This window comes from Podarcis liolepis (genome assembly GCF_965112155.1).
Source record: "Podarcis liolepis genome assembly, chromosome: 1".
Taxonomy (NCBI): domain Eukaryota; kingdom Metazoa; phylum Chordata; class Lepidosauria; order Squamata; family Lacertidae; genus Podarcis; species Podarcis liolepis.
In genome coordinates this window covers 31,069,512-31,093,466 of record NC_139554.1, presented here as the reverse complement: position 1 = coordinate 31,093,466, position 23,955 = coordinate 31,069,512, and the positions used below count along the sequence as shown (strand labels likewise).

The 23,955-nt window shown below is 49.0% G+C and overlaps 1 protein-coding gene across 2 annotated transcripts in view; it reads left to right on the top strand.

Annotated features, from left to right (window-relative positions):
• The first annotated feature begins 10,338 nt into the window (after positions 1-10,338).
• The window catches only part of FLVCR2 (FLVCR choline and putative heme transporter 2), a 47,241-nt gene continuing 33,624 nt past the window's right edge, over positions 10,339-23,955 (top strand). The window contains exon 1 of one of the 2 annotated variants that reach the window (XM_083502569.1): positions 10,339-11,540. In XM_083502569.1, the coding sequence (XP_083358695.1) occupies positions 10,968-11,540 (573 nt within the window). In that variant the 5' untranslated portion in view covers positions 10,339-10,967. The remainder of the gene's footprint in view (positions 11,541-23,955) is intronic. The other variant, XM_083502568.1, reaches the window with a different exon arrangement.

Genomic DNA, 23,955 nt, shown 5'->3' with positions numbered 1-23,955 from the left:
GGCTGGTCTGGGCTTCCGCTCCCTCCCCTCCCCACGGAGTGTACCTGCGGTGCAAGGAGGCGCTCTGAGCCACTGCTCTGGGAAAGGAAGGAGGGCGAGGCGGCCTGGCCAAGTGCAGGGGAGACCCGTAGTGGGGAGCAGGGGGAGGAGGAGGCACCGAGGAATGGAGGCGGGGGAGACTCCCTCGCTTTGCAGAAACTGCAAAAAACGAGGCAGGAATTGGGTTTGTTTTTGTAGCTCAGGACGTGCTTCGCTTCTGGTGTGCCTAAGGCGGCCGCCCCAATTATCCCCTAGCCCGTCTTTCCAGGTGCTGCCCCCCCTCCACAAAGGGCCATAGAACTGTAGAGTTGGCAGGGGTCCCAAGGGTCATCTAGTCTTAAGTTTCTCTTTCAAAAAGGAAACGTGGGTTAAAGCGGCGCCGCCGCCCCCCACTCACTTTCCTGCTCTGGCTTCCCTAACAGTTTTCCGAGTTGCGTCACTGGATCCAGCCCCCTTTTCCACAGGTGACACGGGGCTGGAGGGAGGGAAAGAGGGCTTTACGTCGCGCACAAAGGCAGCCTCCTAGAAGCGCTCTGGGCCGGAGCCGTTTCGCCGAAGGCGCCGGAGGACCCCCACCCTCAGCTCCTTCAGAAAGGACTGGAGCGGAATAGCCCTTTCTCTTCTTCCCCAACCCTTGTCGTTGGAGGAGTCCCTCAGTCCCTCGCTTTGCTGCCTCCTCCCCCCCCACCCCCAAAGCTTGGAGGTTCCCCGGCAAGGGGGAGGGAAAAAAATTGAAACTTACACTTTTGTGCGTCCCTCCCGGCGTGACGCTGTGCGCTGACGTCACGGGGCTGTAATGGTGGTGTGCCTCGAGATTTTTTTCATCAAACAAGTGTGCCTTTGCCCAAAAAAGGTTGGGAAACACTGCTAGACTAGACAGTGTTTCCCAACCTTTTTTGGGCAAAGGCACACTTGTTTCATGAAAAAAATCTCGAGGCACACCACCATGCCAGATGGGGAAAGGTCACTTTTTACTTATGTAAAAAAAAACAGTAACAGCATAGAAGGTAATGGTTAGGCTAGCATCCCTCTTCCAAATATGCTAGGTTTTTATTTGCAGGGACTGTTCTACATGGGAAAGCATTCAGCACTGTCATTCTCCCATCTGCCATCTGAATTGGTACTATTCTGGGTCAACTGACTCTGCTGCATGTGTAGATGAAAATGGCACCAAGTGTGGGGGAGGGGGCAGAACAGGTTTCAGATACAGGATATTAAGCATACACGTACTTCAGATTGAACTGGTTGCTTGCTTTGCAAGTTTTCATTTCCCAAATGACTGCCTTGGCAAGCGCAATACCTACCAGGCTCAACGCCGGTCTCGCGCTGCCGCTTCCCGCGCTCTCAAGGACCCGGGAGGAGGAAGGCGTGAAGGGAATCCCGAAGGCGCGAAAACCTCGCGCATGCGCAGGCCTTCCGCCTGTGACAGCCCAGTAGGCCGGCCGAAGCGAGCAGTGATGGGATGTGGGAGGGAGCTCGCTCGCCGCCCTGCATGTGCCTATGTGGGGCACGTTACAGCCCCGTGACGTCAGCGCCACGCAGGCAGCCAGGCAGGCAGACGGCGAGAGCCCCACGCTGGGCGGCCTCTCCTCGCCGCCGCCGCCCTGCCTCTCACCGCCCGACTCGCCCGCCTCCCTCCCACGGCACACCAGGCAACGTCTCGCGGCACACTAGTGTGCCGCGGAACACCGGTTGGGAAACACTGGACTAGAGAATAAGTTCCCCTGATTCCAGGATGACCAGCTTTCAAGTAAGCATAGTACAAAATGCAGCATTTGTTGCAAATGCTGACATCTATTGGCCCTAAGGAAAACTGCAGCATTAACAACTAGAGTGCTGAACTTTTAAACAATGGAATCCTACACTGTAAGTACACCTTCACTTAGAATCAAGTCTCACCGAGTTCAGTGGAGTTCACTCCAAAGTAAATGTGCATTTCTGATTCAACACAATCCATTTAGATAATGGTTACTTGTGTTAATGCAGACTATGATAATCTGATGATGACTAATTCTGGTTACACCTCAAAGGTCAGTGCTGAACCTCTTCACTTGCTGACACGTCCAACTTTGCAATCAGATGATTTTCATTTGTGACATTTGCTTTAAGTTTCAATTTCATTATGAATAAGGACCTCACCCAAAAAAAGGGGGAGGAATCAGGTAACCCCAAATACGCAGAAGACCCATCTCACATATGAGTAGAGTGGTACCTCGCAAGACGAATGCCTCGCAAGACGAAAAACGCGCAAGATGAAAGAGTTTTCCTTTTTTTAGTCGTTCTGCAAGATGAATTTCCCTATGGGGTTGCTTCGCAAGACGAAACGTCTTGCGAGTTCTTGCGAGTTTGTTTCCTTTTTCTTAAAGCCGCTAAGCCGTTAATAGCCGCTAAGCCGTTAATAGCCATGCTTCGCAAGATGAAAAAACCGCAAGACGAAGAGACTCGCGGAACGGATTAATTTCGTCTTGCGAGGCACCACTGTACGGGGAGATGAGCTTTTGGTCCTTCCTCCATCATGCAAATTAGAATGCCAGCTCAGCCTAGTGGGTGTACAAAACTGCAAATACAACAGCAGGATGAAAATGTATTAATGAGTAGTTAAGATAAGTGATTAGTAAATAGCCTGATTATCCACCTCCTAAAACATGGACATAAAGCCACTTTAGGCAGCTAGATCATATGGGATTTTCCCTTTATTCTTTTTGAGGAGGGCTGGCCCTACCATTGGGTAGAGTCAGGCCACAGGGGGGCACAGAGGCAAGGTGTTGCAGGAGAGAGCTGTGGGTTGCCCTGCACTCCCTGCTGCCCTCATGTCTGGTGCAGGATGCGGCCCTGTCACAAGTGTGGAAGTGAAACCCAACTGCAAGTCTAGCTGACTTCTGTACACAGAATGTGGGGCAATAATCATCTTGTCCTTCACCTCGGGCAGCAAAATGTCTTGGGTCAGCCCTGCTTATATACCTGCTTTCAAGTGTACGAGAGAATTTCCCTAATCCTGGCAGCTCTAATAGAAGAGGAGTCTCTGCTGATCTCCTCCTAGCTCTCCCCATTGTCCTCCCCATAAAGAATCCCAATGTTTTGACTCATTTCTTCATAATGACTGACCACTGGGTTTCCTCACCTTTACAGAATGTTTCTGCACTAGGCAGCCTGACCTGAGGTAGAAAACAGAAATATAAATCAGATTCGAAGTAGTAAAAGCAGACAGATAATTCTAACCCTCTAAATATTTTATTGGTCTGAAACACAGTAGATTTATCCACCTTTATGGCATCCCATTTCTAAACTCTCAAGGCAGCTCTCAATATAACAACCATGTAATAAAATAATGCAGATGAAACTGCTTTTATTATTATTACAATTATTAATTACCTTCTACACCACCAACAACTCCTTCTACATACCCTATTAGTGAAAGTTTTATAAGAATCTGTCAGAATATTTGAAGAACCAGTGCTGAAGAACAAAATGACATAATCGCAAAAGGCTGGAAGGCAATCAATGAGGTTTCTGCGATACTTGTGGTCTAGAAAAAAAAGAGAGCAGCACTAAAGCGAATCCTTCATCTCAGTTATCTTCAAAAATCCCTACTCCTCAGCTGCAAAGAATTTCTTGTTTTACAATATGTGGCTTGTTGGACTTTAACCACATTTTGCTGCTTCCCAGCCTACTCCCACCTCTGGCCTTTTCCTTCCACTGAACTCCCTTGGAATTTCCAACACATTCCATCACCACAAGAAGCTCAGATCATGTCCTCTTTGCCTTAGAACCGTAATTTCCCCCTTATTCTTAATATTTGCATAGCTGCCCCCAATGGTGTTTAGAATTTTCTCTTGGTCCTTCAAGTAGAGAGTTGCTAGGTGTTCCTGAGTTCCTTTGCCTTCCATGGGTACAGCTTTCCTCATCATGGCATCTTCAGGAACAGGGCTGTCCCCTCAATTTCTTCTTGTTGTGCAGGAGCTATGCAATAGGGGAAGGGGGCCAAACTGTGATTCAGTGAAACTGATTGGCAGTAGGTTCAGGACAGAAAAAAGGAAGCACATACAACACATAGTGAATGTACCAATATAAGAACATAAGAAGATTCTGCTGCTGAGTTAGGCCCAAGGCCCTTCTAGCCTAGCATCCTATTCTCACAGTGGCCAATTAAGTGTGACTACAAGCTACTAGAGGTAGTTGAGAAGAATGCAATGTCATGCAAGGATGATTGCTCCATCAAGGCAAGCATTTGGGCTTCCATGAAGGAATGACCAACCCCCTCTGTTCTCTTGCTATGCACCGATCCATGGGTTCTCCTGAAACCCCACCTCCTGGAAATTGTGTGAGAGAGAGGAGGGAGAGGCAGGAAAGCCCTGTTGTGGAAGTGGAAGTCCTTGCACATAGCCATCATAGCTAGCAGCCACTGATAGCCTCCCCCACCCCCATGAATTTGTCTGAAGTCCTTTTAGAGCCTTCAAATTTGGTGGATAAAGGGACCCCTGACCATTAGGTCCAGTCGTGGCCGACTCTGGGGTTGCGGTGCTCATCTCGCTCTGTTGGCCGAGGGAGCCGGCGTACAGCTTCTGGGTCATGTGGCCAGCATGACTAAGCTGCTTCTGGCGAACCAGCGCATGGAAATGCCGTTTACCTTCCCGCCGGAGCAGTACCTATTTATCTACTTGCACTTTGACGTGCTTTCGAACTGCTAGGTTGGCAGGAGCAGGGACCGAGCAATGGGAGCTCACCCCATTGAGGGGATTCGAACTGCCAACCTCCTGATCGGCAAGTCCTAGGCTCTGTGGTTTAACCCACAGCGCCACCCGCGTCCCTCAAATTTGGTAGTCTTTGCATAATTTAATGCCATGAGATGGTGATGAAGGCTGCCAGCTTAGATGTATTTGGAAATAGGGTTGAATAGATGAATGAACACTGCAGCAGTGGCTTAGAATGAACCCTCCATGCCTGGAAGCAGTAAACCTCCCGCTTCCAGAAAGTGGGGCCAAAGAAGATGGCTGTCATATTCACATATGTGTGCTTTCCTAAGGTTGGCCGCTGTTGGCGGCAGAATGCAGGATGGACCTTGACCTGATCTAGTAAGGCAATGTTTATGTTCTTATCTTGAGTATGCACTCTTAATTATATGCAGGGGAACAGAGTGACCACCTCACGAATGGTTCACAACCTTTAGCCCTGCTCCATCACATTCTGCCACTTGGCTCAGAGTTTGTACTCGGGGCTGCTGCTTGGCTCATCAGCATGTGTATATTAGTTGTTTTCATTTAATGGGGCATGCACCCTATTTTTAACCTGGCCAGATGTGAACAAAGTCAGGGACACTCCCATCAATCACCTTCTTTCAAAGTTTGTAAGGAATTTATATCACTGTTCATCAGTGCTGTTTTTCTAGAAAAAAGAGGTGCTGGAACTTGCCATGAACACATCCCTTGTTTTCTTATAATGGCAATGGTGCCCACCTGAGAGGTGCCGGAATTGAGTTTTGCAGAGTTCTGGCTTAAAAAAAGCCCTGCCTCTCATGTTCTTTCAGGGTGTGTGTATCACACATAATGCCAGGATTTGCCTTATCTCCTTCTGAACATTTCTCTATATTTTTCTGAACAAATAGTGATCTAATTCCTTTGAGCTGAAACTACTGTCAGGTATAAGCTACTTCTAGGACATTCCCTACTGCAGCAGGAGCATAGCTGTCAACCTTCCCTTTTTTTGCGGGAAATTCCCTTATTCCAGCGCCATTTCCCACTGCTATCCCGGATTGTTAGATATCCCAGAGACTGTCCCCGGGACAGGTGAGGCTGCTGATCCCTTATTTTCGAGGCTGCTGATCCCTTATTTTCAAATCTGAAAGTTGACAGCTATGAGCAGGAGTAAGAAATGTGTGGTTGGAGAAGCCAGCCACTGAAGCCATGCCACGCTTGCCTCTGTACTTGGCCTCCTCCACCCTGTTTTTTTGGACATGAGGGGCACTGCCTCACCCCAAATATTGGGGGCGCCCAAATGACTCAACCCCCAGGAGCTGGTGCCTCTGCTGGAGGGCATCAGGTTGGGGAAGAGTGCCCTTAAGTTTCCAGTACAGTGGTACCTCGGGTTACATACACTTCAGGTTACATAAGCTTCAGGTTACACACTCCGCTAACCCAGAAATAGTGCTTCAGGTTAAGAACTTTGCTTCAGGATAAGGACAGAAATCAGGGTCCGGCGGTGCAGCGACAGCAGGAGGCCCCATTAGCTAAAGTGGTGCTTCAAGTTAAGAAAAGTTTCAGGTTAAGAACGGACCTCCGGAATGAATTAAGTTCTTAACCCAAGGTACCACTGTACAAGCGCTTCGTGTCTTTACTCTAGAGGAGTGCCTGGATGAGCAGCTTACAGTTCATAATGCTGCCTGCTCTATTCTAATATTTCTTCCAAACAGCTTCAGCAAACCTCACAAGATCTGGGAAACCAACACAGATAACAGGGAAATATGTTTGCATAAGCATTCTCTAGCACAATCTACAATCTCACCTCATTTCTCCCTCTCATGGCAATGCCCTTGCAGGCTCAGCTGGGAGTCCTTTTGGCCTTGAGATGGTAGTGAGTGGAGAAGTTCATGCTTCTTCTTCATTCGTGGGCCTTAGAGGCAATATTTTGTTTACTTGCGCAGAAGATCCTGATTAAAAGGTCTGCTACCCAGGGAAGCACAAGTGAGTTTTGTTTGTGCCAGTCCTCTGGAGCAGAAAGAGTGCCATTGACTTGTTGCATTCTCTCCTCATGCCCACCTGTCATTTTATATCTGTCTGGGCACAGGGTGCCCTGGAGTATATGGCTGGAAAACACTGGGTACGTGCACAGTGTTGCTGATGCACTCAAGTTGCAAGCCTTCGGTATATGACCCTTTCCTGTGTGTAGAACACAGTGCAATTTAGGGCATGAAAATAATAAAAAATGTCTCTCCACTTAACTTGAAAGCACAAGGGGGAGAAGGAACGGTATGAGCGCAGCTGTGTAGGGCTCATCTGGTTTAGCTACAGGTCAAGAGCGAGGTGAATCTGCGCTGCAGGGGCCTGCAATGTGTTTTCTTGGCTCTTGAGTATGTTATTTGTCCTTAAAGTCAGAAGAAGTGAATTTAAGTTCAAACATCTGACATGAAAACTGAATAATATCCTAGTTTAGAAAAACTAGTGAAAGCACAGGAAACAGGAAATGATGTCTGTGGCCAAGCTGACCTATCTATGATGGTCACTGGAGCTGCTATTGAGCATTCTGCCTGATTTTTTTGCTGAGAGATTACACAACATTGGCTAGATTCTGATTTCCTTGAGGGGAGGTCAGACACTCTCCAGGGCATTTCCTCATCACTTTCCTTATTGCAAAAAGTGGGAAAAGTGGGTTTGTTGTATAAGACGCAACCTTGCATCCCAACAAAGCCAATAATAGGGATGGCTGGAGACAAAAGTGAGTGGGGCCATCGCTTGACACACAGTCTCTCTCTACCCAATGGGCTTCGGGGAGGGGGGGGAGGGACAGGTCACACTTGCCAGAGGCCTGAATCAAACAGTTGTAGAAGGCTTTCACCCACACCTCCTCCCATCACTCTATCCATTTTGGCTTCCCTGCATTCCCTCCATGCTTCTCCCACACACCTTCAGGCTGCAGGTTCTCAACCCCTGGAATAAGGAGTTAGCCATGGGTGACCCAAGATTCCACACAACAGGGGTTAAGTAATGAATTTTCCAGTCATGGAACTACAACTAGAAACAGGGGTCTAATCTCTCTAAGATAAATCACACAAAGAACCAGGCCTAGAATTTTGCATTTATGCTACCCTAGACTTCAGTTCCAAGATGCAACGCCTTCTGCCAAGATGCATGCAAACCAACCCAAGAAGCATGCAAAACCATTTTATAGACTTGTTACAGTAGAACATGTTAAACCTGCCTAGTTCATAAATCGTTCATATGCTATTATTGTGCTTGCATGCCAAATGAAGTTTGAACTGCCTGTTTAATACTGGAAAGGTAATTGACCTTTCTTACCTGCAGAGCCTATTCCTCATGATGTTTATCCATTACAGGTAGTATAATGCCTTTCCAAATTAGTTCTAGCCCATAAATGAGCTATAAACAGAGAATGCATCAAACTAATGCCATTGACATTAGTTAATGGTTTTTAGTGTCCGTAGCCAGCTTATCAACTCTGAATTTATATGTTTTTAATCCTTAACTTCTTGCAGAACCAGTTACCTACTAATCACAAATGCTTCTCTTCAGTGGAGTGCGGTGAAATGTTGCATAGGGGAACAGTTAGGGCCAGACGCGCCAGCTTGCGAGGGCGATGGAGGAGAGGGAATGTTGCGCACACAACATTCTTCCCTTCACCAGGCAACAGACAGAATGCTGGAACCCTGCTGCCTCCCTCCCAAAACCAGGACTAGCTTAGTCCCCCTAGTCCAGCCTAATCTAGTGGATAGCACTCTATGTTAGAGAAGCAACCTTTGCCTCCAGCGACAAAGTTTGCTTCCAGATTACCTGTTTAATTAGCATTCAGCCTAATTTGTTTGCAGAGATTTGATTATGTGTCAGCTATCTAATGAGCAATTATCCTGATTTATTTGTGTGGAGACTGGATGATGTGTTATCCCACACCTTCCAGTGCATTTTCTGTTCAATTTCCTTTTCAATATAAGTCTGATCTTTTGGGGAAGTGGGTTTGTTTTGCAAGCGCTCCCAAATCAGCTTTAATTGTGCAGTGAGAGTTTGCCAAGATGCGACTGAATCTCACCTGGGGGGGGGGGGAGGGAGACAGTCTGGAAGTGCCCAGACTATGTACCTTATTCATCTTTTATGTACCCCTTCTAGAAAACTCAATACAATTTATCAGGGCAGATGAACCACCTACTAACCGTACCTCCGTCTTATCTGGATTCAGTTTGAGCTTACAAGGTTGCAACCCTTATTTCCTAGATTGTGTATTAAGTTCCAGCGAGATCAATGGCACTTGCTTCCAAATAAATATGCTTAGGACTACAATGTAAAAGATGCCGAAAATGTCTGCAGCTGGATTGGATGCCTCTCCTCCCCCTCCTCATCACAAGAGCGGGAGAACACGCTCTTTTGTTTGCATCAGGAGCCAAGTGTTATGTTTTGCAGTGGGAGCTGACCCAGTTCTCTGCTGAATCTGTTATTGACTTGTCGGCTGCTGCTGCTCTCTTTGTACAGAGCCCTGTTCCCCCAACTGAAGGTGCTTGTGTAGCATTTCACTCAGTTTTATGAAACTCTGTTCTATGATATAATGAGCTTTTGCAAAAAGAGCAAGTGCTACCGACTTCAACTGAGGTCAGAAGGATCTTTCTACCATTGCACTACAGTGTTCTGCTTTATGCTGCCGAAAAGCTGTATCAATAGACTTTCTTTTCGGTGCACAACTTACTGCAGTGGTGCAACTAGGGAATTTTAGACTCTGGACTTAACGGTCGGTGGGGGATATGGGTGGGGCTTTAAGATAGCCATGTTTATCACTTCACAGCGAGTATTTCTCTTCTCCGCCTCCTCCTCATGCTTTACAAATGCTTCTACATTCTTGATATGTTACAGCAAAAAACAAACAGACCACAATTTGCCAGCCCTGGTCAAAGGTAAATAAATACTCTCAGCATGTGCTCTTTTTCGTTCTGTATTCACTTCCGTCAGAGCACCATCCGGACCACAAGAACAAGAGTTGGTTTGTGCTGTCCTGATGCGAAATGTATTAACTTGGGAATCAGCACTATACATTGTTCTAGAAAGGGATAATATATTTGCAATGAGCATCTGTTACCATGCACAGCCAGCTACCCTCTCACTTAAAAAAGAATTGAGAAGGAAGGATGTGCAGGAGTCTGCGCCATCCTCTCTGGGCCCCAGCTCCCCATATACCTGTTTGGATCTGTCCCCAACATCTGCTGCTTTCTCGGTGGTCATTTGCGACCCGGGACTTCGGCCACTGACCTGCGAGCCCCGTTGTGCTATGGGCAGAGAGTTGGTTCCCCGCTTTTTTATCAAGTCGCTCTTGCCTCGGGCAAGGAACCAGGAACTAGGAAGCAGCTTCAGCTTCCGATTTTACCGGCAGTCAGGCTGCGCGCACCCTCCCCGTTTACTTTCCAATCCGAATTGAGAAAAAAACCCGACCTGGTCGGTGTGCACACCCTCAGCCTGGCAGACCGCGAACCGGGACGTCGCCCCCCTCTTTCCCAAGCTAATGACTGGGACCAGATGACTGGCGGTCTTTCCAGCCCCGTTCCTCTCGGTCGACGCGCCGCCGGAAGAATTTTGGCAGGTCCTTGCCGCCCTCAGAGCAAAACGAAGCGGGAGCTCGTCAGGCCGCCGAAAAGGTTCCCGCGCTCTCGGTGCGAACGGAAGGCGGGAGAAGAGCTTGGAAGGCCCACCCTCACCCCCCTTTCCCGGAGGCTGCGTGATTCTCGCGCAGGGCGCAACGCTAACGGCGCTGCGCGGCTGGCGACTCCCGGACGGGACCGTCGAGGGGCTTGCGCCTGCGCCACTTTCTGTGCCCCTCCCCGAGCTTTTTCGCGGGACGGAGAGAGTTGCCATAGCAATAGCAGGAAGCAGCGCAGAGGGGCGGGGGGCAGGCAGCCAATCCGCGCCCGGAGGGGCGTGGTGGTGAGCGTCCAGGTAGCTCCTTCCAACGCGGGCCGGGGGGGGTGGTGGTTTCTGGCTGACGCGCCTCGGTGGGCGGGGCGGGGTGACGTGCGCCGTGGAGGCAAACCTTGAGCTGGCAGCATGAGCCGCGAAAGGTGAGCGCAAGAGGAAGAAAGTACGGCAAGGCGAGGCGTGCGCGCGGGGGGCGCTCGCGGCACCGGGGCTGCTGGCTGAGGGAAGAGCGAGGGATCCCCGAGCCCGCGCTGGTGTCCCGCCGTCGGAGGAGGAACTTGTCGCTCAGTGCGCACTTTCTCGGCCGCTATGGTGAGCGGGGAGCCGGAGCTCGGAGAGAAGCGGACGGGGTACCGAGCCGAGCCCGATCTGCTGCAAGAGGCGAAGCCCGAGCCGGCGGACGCCGAGACGCCCAACGGGTCGGCGCCGGGGTCGGTGCCGGAGGTGCGCCTGACGCGGCGGCGCTGGGCAATCGTCTTCCTCTTCAGCGCCTATTCGTTCTGCAACGCTTTCCAGTGGATCCAGTACGGGAGTATCAGCGTGGTCTTCGCGCGCTTCTACGGCGTGACCCCTTTCGCCATCGACTGGCTCTCCATGTGCTACATGATCGTCTACATCCCGCTGCTCTTCCCGGTCGCCTGGCTGCTCGACAAGAAGGGGCTGCGCCTCATCGCCCTGGTGGGCTCCGCTCTCAACTGCGTGGGCGCCTGGGTGAAGACGGGCAGCACGGAGCCAAACCTCTTCCCCGTCACCGTCCTGGGACAGGTGGTCTGCTCGCTGGCCCAAGTCTTCATCCTGGGCATGCCGTCCCACATCGCTTCCGTCTGGTTTGGGTCCCGGGAGGTCTCCAGTGCCTGCTCCATCGCTGTCTTTGGTAACCAGGTGGGTGGCAAAATATTCAGGTACGCATTAAGCCACGGGTTCCCAAGTTGTGATCCACAGATCACCAGCTGTCCACAAGCTTTACTCAGATCCTTCATAGTGTATCTGTGGCTGAAACTAGGAGATGGTGCATCCGTTGCCTTTTAATATTTGTACTGACTTTTAATTGCATTTGTATTGCATTTGTATTTCTTATATTGTACTTTGTTGTGTTGCAGGTTGAAGTTTATAGAATTCAGATTGTGTCTTTCAAAACTTAGATACAGCTTTTCATTTATAAATGTATGAATCTCAAAGTGATTCAACTACAGGAGTTCAGTTGCAACAGCCACAACTAAAATAAAACTCAAATATCTACAATCAGGAAATGCCAGGATAAAAAGGACGGTCTTTGGGAAAGTGCCCTGTGGTCAGTGCTCACTTGATCTCTACAGGGATCTCTGGTCACACCCACACCTTCCATTAAAGGCACGTTTAATGGGGGCCCTTTTTTGTATTAATGCATTCACCACCAAAGCAGCCACTATGTGTCCTGGTGCCTCTTTCAGATCAATTGAGCAAGTTGTCATGTCATTGCAATGGCAACACCATCAAAATAAATAAATTAGTGGGTGGGGGCACAGAAGGGACAAAGTACGTTGAACCTTGTCCAACATATGGAAATGAAAGAAGCGATCAAAAATACAATTACAAATCATACAGCATCTAGCACCATTATAATTGCTACAATAGAAGAATCATTGAGTGGTCCACCAATATTCTTAGCAGTCCATGGCGAAACATGGTTTGAGGACCACCAAATTAAATAATACCAACAATTTCCATCTTGTTCAATAGTATAAGGTCGGAGAGAAAGAGATGAGGGGGGTTAGAGGAAAGGAGGTGGTCCTTTCCTTTACATAAGACCACATAACACCAGTCTTGAAAGATCTACATTGGCTCCCAGTACGTTTCTGAGCACAATTCAAAGTGTTGGTGCTGACCTTTAAAGCCCTAAATGGCCTCGGTCCTGTATACCTGAAGGAGCGTCTCCACCCCCATCGTTCTGCCTGGACACTGAGGTCCAGCTCCGAGGGCCTTCTGGCGGTTCCCTCACTGCGAGAAGCCAAGTTACAGGGAACCAGGCAGAGGGCCTTCTCAGTAGTGACACCTGCCCTGTGGAATGCCCTCCCATCAGATGTCAAAGAGACAGTGGCGTAGCGTGGGGGGTGCCAGGGGTGCCGGCCGCACCGGGCGCAACATCTGGGGGGGGCGCGAGTCCAGAGGGCCCAGCCGCGTCGTACCCTGCCCCCTAGCTCCCCCCGTCCTCCCTCCTCCCTCCTCCGAGATCCCTCCAAACCTCCAAACTCAGCGCGCGCGATCCACCCCCTCCGCCGAGTTTACTTCCCCTGTTCCCCAGGCTCTGCCGATCCGCGGGCGGCGACCCGAGGAAGCGGGGAAAGCGCCGTGCCTTGGGTGGAGGGGCGCAGCAAGATGCCCGCCTGCCCGCCTGCCCCCGGCCATGAGCCCGGCCCGCTCGCCTTCCCCGCCTCTCTGCCCTGCCCAGCCGGCAAGCACGGAGGGAGGGCGGAGAGGCTCGGAGCGCGCCGGTAGCCAACGACAACAACGGGGAGTAGAAGGCAGCAAGCGCCGGCAGGCGGCGGCGGCGGCGGAGCGGGTGGCCGTAGCCTCCTGGCGCCGATGGGCGAGCAAGAGGCGGGCGAGAAGCCCGGGCCCGGCGTGCCCGGCCCCCCGGACGGGGTGGCCGGCGGAGAGCGCCCCCACGCCGGGGCCGGGCGGCGACGCCGAGGAGCCGTGCACGCTCTGAGGAGGCTGGCGCGGCGCCTCTTGCAAACTTTGCACGGCGCCCGGCAGCAGCAGCAGCAGCAGAAGGCGCTGAGCCCGAGGACGACGAGGGCGGCTTCAAGCGCCCGCCCGGGCCCGAGCGCGAGAGAGGCCAAGCCAGCGGAGAAAATTTGGAGAAAATTCTCAGAGTGGAATGTGAAACAAAAATGTCTCAACACTGAACCTTAAAATGTGGCATGCGGTGGTATAAGGAAGGGGCTAGATTCAGCCCCTGATTCAGCCCCTGAAGATGATGACATACTCTCACCTTCAGACTTACGGTATTTCCAAATTAATCATACTGAAGTTCATTTAAAATTCCTGTTTTATGTTGGATGCAAAAAAGGTTTGGGTAAGGAGAATGGTGGTGGAAAGACGATGTGCTGGGCAATGTTGGGTGGTGGGTTTGAGCCCCACATTGGGCAAAATATTCCTGCATTGCAAGGCTTTAAACTAGCTGACCCTCACAGTCCTTTCCAATTCTACAATTCTGTGGTTCTGTGGAAAAATGCTGGGGCAGCCACGTCCTCACTCAATGATGGCAGCATCAAGACAGTTGCTTACTTATGGTACATCTTGAATGTGCCATCATAGCTCTAACGCCACAAAAAACCCAAAAACCCCCAGTAAGGCTCACTTTTGTGGTGCCTCAAATGCAACTTGGTGGCGCCTCAAATGCATCACTGTGGTGTCTGTTCACACACACGTATCAATGGGCCTTCTCAGTGGTGACTCCACACAGTGGCGTAGCGTGGGGGGTGCAGGGGGGGGCCGGCCGCACCGGGCGCAACATCTGGGGGGGTGCGCTCGCACTCGCAGCTCTCTGCCCCTACCTAAATCCACGGGTTAGGGGGCGCAAATTACTTGCCTTGCCCCGGGTGCTGACAACCCACGCTACGCCACTGCAAAGAGAAGAACAACTACCAGACTTTAAGAAGATATCTGAAGGCAGCCCTCTATAGGGAAACTTTAAATGTTTAAAAGACCACTGTATTTTAATATTTTGTTGGAAGCCGCCCAGAGTGGCTGGGGAAACCCAGCCAGATGGGCGGAGTATAAATAATAAATCATTATCATTATCATCTGATCTTGAGAGGGATCATCTGTGTTTTTGCTTGCCCCATGCCTAGAAAGGACAGGCCCACATGGTTTTCCACTTGACTCACTCTTTCTAGGCACAGGTCCAAGTAGTTTTCTCCATTCTCAGAAAAAACCTGCTCTTTAGCTCTAAATTGGAGCAAATATCAATCCATTCCAGAGCAAACCCAAATTGCTATTTGCCATTGGCCCATCTGGGGTTCTAGTTCCCCTGCCAATCAGCTGACATCCCCCTGATCGGTGGGTGTCAGCTGGTGGGCAGGGGTGGTGGTGTTCAATTCTTCATTGGTGGTGTGCACTAGTTCCCTGCAGAGAACTGGTGTTCACAGATAATGCAACAGGATGGTACACTTAGTTCACCAGCTTATCAGCAGGGTGGTGTTAGTGCTAAATTCTGGTCAGTTTGCCTGAACAAATCACTTTGCATTGAAACCCCTGTGATCAGGAAGGGGGTTGAATCAAAACTCCTGCTAAAACTAACCCCCCCCCCCACTTTATCGGTGTGCTTTGATGTTCCGACTTTGGGACTTCAAAACACCAAATAACATGATGCCGTTGTGATATCAGATGATTTACAGGCAGGCCACCCACCTCTCAGATTTGGTTTGAGAGACCAATCCTGATAAGGATCTGACCTGTGGAGCCAAACAGGTTCCCCGCCTGTGATCTACTTTGTAGGCTAAAAGCTTGATAGCATAAAGGAATCACTAACCAGTGGAAAGTAACAGTGGCGAGTAAATCTAGATGTAAGACATGTGTTGCTATACTTCCTCAGGCATGTGCATAGCTGGTGCACCAGCCTAAATTAGGCATAAATGCTCCTGGCTAATCCTGGTGCAAGGCAGAACCCAGGAGGATGCCCAGACTGTGAGTCTGATTCTTCAAGGTGAGTACTACCCCATCCAAAACAGGCTGAGTCCCTATTCCAGAGTCTGCATCCTTCCTGACTGGGAGTGCATGTATCTTGTTTAAGCTTCCATTTATTCATCCAGCCCATTACTATCCCTAGGGATGTGCTTCTGCTAAAGTTCAGTACAGTGATACCTTGGTTTACAACCATAACCTGTTCCGGAGGTCCGGTTGTAAACCAAAACAGGTTGTAAGCCAAGGCACACTTTCACCAATGGGGCCTCAAAAAAAAAAAAAGGGTTGTAATCCAAAATAAAAATGGGTTGTAATCCAAAAAAAGAGACACACACTTCAGGGTCTGATGTGGTTGTAATCCAAAATGGTTGTAATCCAAAACGGTTGCAAACCAAGGTACCACTGTACCTTTCCTAGCTAACAGCCGAAGTCTGGAATAGTTTTCATGCTCTCCGAACAGCATAAGGTGGTTTTCCAGATTTTTATTGTTACAGAATTTTCAGAACTTCCTTATGAAGTTAAAATAACAATCCAGTTGTCTTGTGCAGTTTTCCCCCCTCTCTTATTTTACTTCTTATTTATTTCTTACTGGTTTCCAATATATATATATATATATATATATATATATATATATATATATATATATATTTAAACCAACATTTATAATACTGCATGATTGTAGTAAAACCTCTACTCTGATAAATATTAAAATCATCAGTAAAGAGAGTTAAAAACAATTAGTGGCTCTCTTGTGATACTGGCAGCAGATCTGAGCTCTATACTTCCCCCTCCTTTCAAAATTGGCATTGTTATCAGAGAAGTGGCTTCCTGGGCAGGGGGAAATAAAGGAAATGTGCGTGTACATCAAAGTACCATTGTCTCTGGTGAGTTTGTTTGTGCATGATGTGGCGGAAGTGTTCAATGTTCTCTATCCTTCCGCAGGGGTAGCCAGTGTGGAATCCAACAGATGCTCTAGGCTAGGACAACAATTCCCATCATCTGTGACCATGCTGGCCGGGGCTGGTGGGAGTCCAGCAATATCTGCAGACCACAGCATTGGCCAGTGGCGTAGCGTGGGTTGTCAGCACCCGGGGCAAGGCAAGTAATTTGTGCCCCCTAGGGTGAGTGAGCCAGGTAGGGGCAGAGAGCTGCGAGTGCGAGCGCGCCCCCCCGATGTTGCGCCCGGTGCGGCCGGCCCCCCCTGCACCCCCCACGCTATGCCACTGGCATTGGCTACCCTTGCTCTAGTGCCGTCTCCCTAAATGCTGATTCTGCTGCATCAAAGGGAATTCCCACATGCATTTGCCGCTTTTATCTTGATTAAGAGAGAATCCCAGGACTCTCCTGTCTTTGCATTTGTGGTTAACCTCACTGTGAAACTAAGGCCTTCATTTTAAATATAAGACCATGCAACTAACTCTCCAACCTTCAAAGACTGTGGGTTGTATTCAGCAATATGCTCTTCTGATCCTTCTGCCAATGCCAGCATTTTAGCTAGCTGGTTGAAATGCTCTCCTTCCCCTCTCTGCCCAGAGCAAACGCTGTTCTGGAGTTCTCCAGAAACCCTCTAAGCCAATTTGGGTGGGTACCTGAGAAGAGGAGAGTTGGGGAAGCCACATTGTTCAAGCAGAAGTCCTTGCCAAGGGCTCATTAGGTGAATCATACCCTATTAAGATAGTGAGAGGACCACAAGGCAGTTTATAATAAAAAACACAAAAATGCATAACATAGTAACAAACAAAAACAATGATCCCCTTGCAGTTTAAAGGGCCATGTTTCTGTCAGAATAGGAAGAGACAGGTAGGTTTTTAATGTTTGGTATTTTGTTGTCGTTTTATAATTTGTTGGAAGCTGCTCAGAATGGCTGTGGAAACCCAGTCAGGTGGGCAGTAAGCAAACAAACAAACAAATAAATCTTGCTGCTTTATAATAGCTTGTATTTGGAACATTTTCTTTGCAATGAATGGCCACCATAGGAGATGTATTAGTACTCCTGCAAATTTGATGGATCCTCTTACTTGAAAATCTTTCTTTATTTTCTTTCCAAGTATGCTGCTCTCCAGTTGTTTGACCTAGACAGAATATTATTGCTAGCATCTACTGTGCTCAATAATGATGTTCTTTTCTAAAATCAGGATTTTACGGAGCTGAACAAGAGCAAACAAAATAAGTTTCCCTCCGGCTCCTGTATAAGAAATGCTCTGTGTTCAGGTTCTTCCCCCTCACAGGTGTGGATTGCTGAAGGCAAAAGGGAAGTGCCTGATGCTGACATTGCGCAATAAGAAGATGCCTTGGCTTCCAGGCAGTCTTCCTGAGTTCTGCACACGCATAAGATATAGGCATAATAATAGCTGTGAGCATTAAAAGTCAGTGTCGTTGGAAGCAAATGTTTCCATATGAAGGTGATGGTGAAGATTGCTGCACGCATTTGAAAGCAGATAAGTGTGCTTGTCTCACCGGACTGAAATTGCACGTCCTTAAGAATGATCTCTCAGATCAAGTACCATTGATGCATTTTGAATGGCTCTTCATAGCAGAGACACTTAACTTTGTAAAACTGTTTGAGCTGTTAGAGACCTAAGTCAGCAGCTGAACAGTTCCTCTGCCAGAGTTGTCTGGAAATGCACACATGCAGACAGAGAGAGAGGGGGGGAAGGAAGGAAGGAAGGAAGGAAGGAAGGAAGGAAGGAAGGAAGGAAGGAAGGAAAGTTCAAATAGAACTCAAAGATAGAACCTTTCTATGGGATTTGAGCATGGGTCGGCAAACTAAGGTCCGCGGGCCGGATCAGGCCCAATTGCCTTCTAGATCCAGCCCATGGAGGGTCCGGGAATCGCTGCGTGGATCGCCAGCACGCATGTTCTTTCCCTCTCCCTCACACGGCTGCGCTTTTCTCCTCAGGGATGGAGCAATCTTGTCCCATTCCGGGCGCTATCGACTGCGGGAGTCGGCTCACCCACCTGCCCACCTCAGCAGGGCGGTGCTGTGAAGGGGGCGTGTGATGCCTGTGGCCGGGTGCTGCTGCATTTTCCTTCTCCTCCTCCTCCCTCTCCCTCAGTCCTCCCTTTCTTCCTTCTCCATGCAGCTTCCTCGCATGCTTTCTTCATCCCTCCCTCCCTCCTATGGCATTCAGGCAGGTTGTTGCGGTGGCCACGGCCACCGCTTTTGGGTTGGCAGGCAGCTCTGTCTTCACAGTGCCCTTCAGGAAGCAGTAGCAGCAGGTGGTGGGTAAAAGCTCCTGCGACGCCCTGGTTCCCCTACCTCTGTCCGCGGCTCCTCCGCCGGGGCTGCTGCTTCTGCCTTCACCAGGCAACGCAGCCTCCTACCCCGCCATGGCACCTGGCTGGCTGGAGAAGCCCAACTGCAGCTATTGGGACGACAACTGGGACAGGTAAAGCAAAGCATCTTCAGGCCTCTTTGCAGGCGGGCGAAAATCGTTCTCCTCCCCCCCCAAAAAAAATATAGTTGCCCCCCCACAAGGTCTGAGGGACAGTGGACCAGCCCCCTGCTGAAAAAGTTTGCTAACCCCTGGATTTGAGAGTGGGATCCCTCTTTTCCCTAAAGAGGGTACAGGTTACTGTAACAAAGAGTTGACATTTGTAATTTTGCAACATTTGCGGCTGCTTTATGGTGTAAGCAGTAGAAACATGTCAATGCGTTTGCCCGCTGCTTTGCACTTGGGCAGGAGTCCAGGGGATGCTGGCATATTTGAGGAGCATGTTGCCTGGGCATATTGCCTGTGCTGCATTTTCATGGTGCATTGTTTAAGTATTTGATGTGACCAGAGCCTCTTTCTGCCAGATTTCACATGTCTCCTTGGTTGAAATAAAGTTGATTTATCTTTCTGATGTCTCACTCTGTTGGAGTTTGGTAATTATATTATAGTGCAGAACAAAATAGTCTGGTTAGACTGCTGGCTGAAAGGATAAATCAAGTAGTTATTGAAAGAGAAGGAATCATTGAGGAGGAAGAGCAGATTGCCTTTCTATCTCTCACAATTTCCCCTGGTTCAGGTAGCTCAAGATAGCATCTAACTACCAACATTTATTCTAAAGGCTAGTCAGCTAGTGCGTTTGCCCCATTCTAAATAATCCCCACTTGTGCTTTTTCATTGTTTAAGTTATCACATGATTTCTTGGAACACACCACACACAATGTTGCAAGAGGGATCTACGACACTCCTTCTGCTTTCCTGCTCTCCAGCTGAGTATCTTGACCTTAAACCCAGAATGCAAACACTGAGATAGGGAGACAATGTTTTTGGGTTGCCATTGGGGATGTGGTACGTTAGACATATCTTGTAGACTTTGCTTTTGTTTCAAGGACAAAAGTCTGGATAGTATCTCTTATAAAATGTTTGATGCGATATCACAGAGTACTGTTACTTGAGCTGTTCATAATGTTTTTAGTAGCCCTCTGCCTTTCAGCTAGGCTGTCATTTTGTTTAGAGGAATAATTTGTCAGGTACTGTAGTTTTTTCAAAGTTTGCTGTTGTGACCCAACATGTTTGACTTATGTTTGGTGGCTATCCAAAGTGGGCTTTGGTGTCAAATTAATTTTTTTAATTTTAAATTTGCATTTTATTTATTTGTTAACATTCTTATATTACATCGGTAAACGTTGTCATATTACATTACAGGACTTACTATAATATAATTTCCAACATGTATACAAAAATTATATACAAATTTTATATACCTAGAAAGAAAATGAAACCAAAAAAAAGTACAAAAAGAAAAACGAAAAACAATACCCCCCAAATCATATACCGTATTTTTTGCACCATAACACTCACTTTTTTCCTCCTAAAAAGTAAGGGGAAATGTCTGTGCGTGTTATGGAGGGAATGCCTACGGGTGGCATGCCTACGGATTTTCCTCCTCTAAAAACTATGTGCGTGTTATGGTCAGGTGTGTGTTATAGAGCGAAAAATACGGTACATACCAACACACTAGACTTCTTGTCTATCCCATTGTATATTCCTTTTTTTACAAATGAATGTACTCTTATTATTGTATATTTCTTTACATTTTATCTAATACATTCCTATATCAATATGTGCTCTTAGTCTTATTTCTCAACTCATTCTCACTTCAACGTCAATCAAATGCTAGCATAGATAGCGAACCTATACTGTACAGTGGTACCCCGCAAGACGAATGCCTCGCTAAACGAAAAACCCGCAAGACGAAAGGGTTTTCCGATTTTTAGAGGCTTCGCAAGACGAATTTCCCTATGGGCTTGCTTCGCAAGATGAAAGCCCATAGGGAAATCTCCTGGGACAGCGGGGAAGCGCAGCGCACCTTCTCCTCTGTTCCCAGACCTGTCCTGAAGGCTTGTGGTGGGAGGTCCGGGAACAGAGGAGAAGGGCGCAGCGCTTCTCCTCTGTTCCCGGGGCTTGCGGTGGGAGGAGGGTTTTTCCTCCCCACCGCCAACATTCAGAACAGCCTTCTGAATGTTGGCGGTGGGGAGGAAAGCCCTCCTCCCACCGCAAGCCTTCAGGACAGGTCCGGGAACAGAGGGGAAGGCGCGCAGCGCTTCTCCTCTGTTCCCGGACCTGTTTTGAAGACTTGCGGTGGGAGGAAGGTTTTCCTCCCCACCGCCAACATTCAGAAGGCTGTTCTGAAGGCTGGCGGTGGGAAGAAAAGCCCTTCTCCCCCACCAGCCTTCAGAAGAGTTCCCGGAGGGCTGCCTAGGCTGCGGATAGCAGCATGCTGCCCCGTGCAAGGGGCGCTCTTAAGCAGAGCGCCCCTCGCGCGGGGCAGACATTCACAGCTTGGGGAGCCCTGCAGGAGTTCCCCGCAGGGCTCTCCAAGCTGCGGATAGCAGCCTGCTGCCCCGCACGAGGGGCGCTCTTTAGCAGAGCGCCCTTCGCGCGGGGCAGACATTCGCAGCTTGGGGAGCCCTGCAGGACTTCCCCGCAGGGCTCTCCAAGCTGCAGATAGCAGCCTGCTGCCCCTATCCGCAGCTTGCGGATAGCAGCCTGCTACCCCTATCCGCAGCTTGCAGAGCCCTGCGGGGAAGTCCTGCAGGGCTCCCCAAGCTGTGAATGTCTGCCCCGCGCGAGGGGCGCTCTGCTAAAGAGCGCCCCTCGTGCGGGGCAGCAGGCTGCTATCCGCAGCTTGGAGAGCCCTGCGGGGAAGTCCTGCAGGGCTCCCCAAGCGGCAGATGTCTGCCCCACGCGAGGGGCGCTCTGCTAAAGAGCGTCCCTCGTGCGGGGCAGCAGGCTGCTATCCGCAGCTTGGAGAGCCCTGCGGGGAAGTCCTGCAGGGCTCCCCAAGCGGCAGATGTCTGCCCCACGCGAGGGGCGCTCTGCTAAAGAGCGCCCCTCGTGCGGGGCAGCAGGCTGCTATCCGCAGCTTGGAGAGCCCTGCGGGGAAGTCCTGCAGGGCTCCCCAAGCTGTGAATGTCTGCCCCGCGCGAGGGGCGCTCTGCTAAAGAGCGCCCCTCGTGCGGGGCAGCAGGCTGCTATCCGCAGCTTGGAGAGCCCTGCGGGGAAGTCCTGCAGGGCTCCCCAAGCTGCAGATGTCTGCCCCGCGCGAGGGGCGCTCTGCTAAAGAGCGCCCCTCGTGCGGGGCAGCAGGCTGCTATCCGCAGCTTGGAGAGCCCTGCGGGGAAGTCCTGCAGGGCTCCCCAAGCTGCAGGTGTCTGCCCCGCACAAGGGGCGCTCTGCTTAAGAGCGCCCCTCGTGTGGGGCAGCAGGCTGCTATCCGCAGCTTGGAGAGCCCTGCGGGGAAGTCCTGCAGGGCACCCCAAGCTGCAGATGTCTGCCTCGCACCGGGCAGCAGGCTGCTATCCGCAGCCTAGGCAGCCCTCCGGGAACTCTTCTGAAGGCTGGCGACGGGAGAAGGGCTTTTCTTCCCACCGCCAGCCTTCAGAAGGCTGTTCTGAAGGCTGGCGGTGGGGAGAAAAGTCCTTCTCCCCCCGCCAGCCTTCAGAAGAGGTCTGGGGACAGACTGTCCCTGGACCTGGTCTGAAGGCGGTCTCCATAGGAACGCATTAATTGATTTTCAATGCATTCCTATGGGAAACCGTGCTTCGCAAGACGAAAAACTCGCAAGAAGAAAAAACTTGCGGAACGAATTAATTTCGTCTTGCGAGGCACCACTGTATTTTTGAACATATGTTTTATATCTGTCCCACTTTTCCATATTTTTTTTGTTTTGAATTGCCTCTCAGGGTATTTGTTAACTGCGTCATTTCAGCAAATTCTTGTAGCTTGTAATGCCAGTCCGTTATTGTTGGGGCTTCTTGTTCCTTCCACCCTTTGCCAACAAAGTCTGAGCTGCGGCCGTTGCATATAAGAATACCTCCCTAAAGGCCTTCGGGAAGTCCCAGCCAACAATGCTTAACAGAAAGGCCTCTGGTCCTTTAAAAAAAGTTATTCCAAACATTTTTTTCAACTCCTCGTAAATTAAGCCCCAGAACACTTTGATCTTCCTACATGTCTACCACATATGATACATGTCGCCATTACTCCCACCACACCTCCAAAAAGTATTCGCTAAATTTTTATACATCTTTGATAGTCTTGAGGGGGTGAGGTACCATCTGTGCTGCATCTTTTCTTTGATGTTATAACATGCCGTAAATCTCATATTTGTTCTCCAAAGCTCTTCCCATTCGGCCATCATTATTGGATGTCCAATGTCCTGTGCCCATCTAATCATTGTTGCCTTAACCTCCTCCTCCTTAACTTCCCATTCCAGGAGGAGTCAATATCTTCTCGAAATTACCCTGATTTTATTATTTATTAATTCAGTTTCGAGTTTAGAGGGCTGATTATCAAATCCAATCTTTTTATCTTGTTTAAATATTTCGTATATTTGATGGGGCTTTGGTGTCAAATTAAACTAGATGTAATTTCTCAAATGAAGTCATAAATGGCAATGGTGTTTGGCAGACACTGCCTTTAAGTTCTTGCATATTATATTATATTATAATATAATATAATGTTATGTTATATTATATAATGATATGATATGATATATGATACATGATGATATATGATATGATATATATGATATTATTATTATGTCATTGAACTGATAAAATATGTCCTGATATATGGGCTGGCAGGGTGGCCCTGGACATTTTGCCACTGTAGGTTTGAGGGGGCTCGGGCCCCCTCAGGCCCCATGGAGTCGGCGCCTATGTACCAGAAAACATTTCCAAAGAGAAAAATAAAATAAAATAAAATAAAATAAAATAAAATAAAATAAAATAAAATAATAAAATAAAATAATATAATATAATATAATATAATATAATATAATATAGGTGGCCAAGGAACAGTAATGCCTAATCTTTGCACAGTGTTCAAAGTGCTTCATGAGCACTATCGAGTTGCGAATGTTGCAACATTCCTGCAGGGTAAGTCAGTTTTATAGTCAAATATTCTATTTCCAGAGGGCAGGGTGGCCACATCAGCACCCATGTATGAGAGGAAAGTATCTATAGGCTCGTGGGACCCCTGAAATGCACAAAAATACAACAGATCTTAGTATTGGCATCCTCTTAGCATCAGTGGTACATTTCTTGATGTGCAATATACAGTACTTTTCTGTGTATAAGACTAGGTTTCTTAATTTAAAAATCATGTTCAAAATTGTGGGTTGTCTTATACACGGA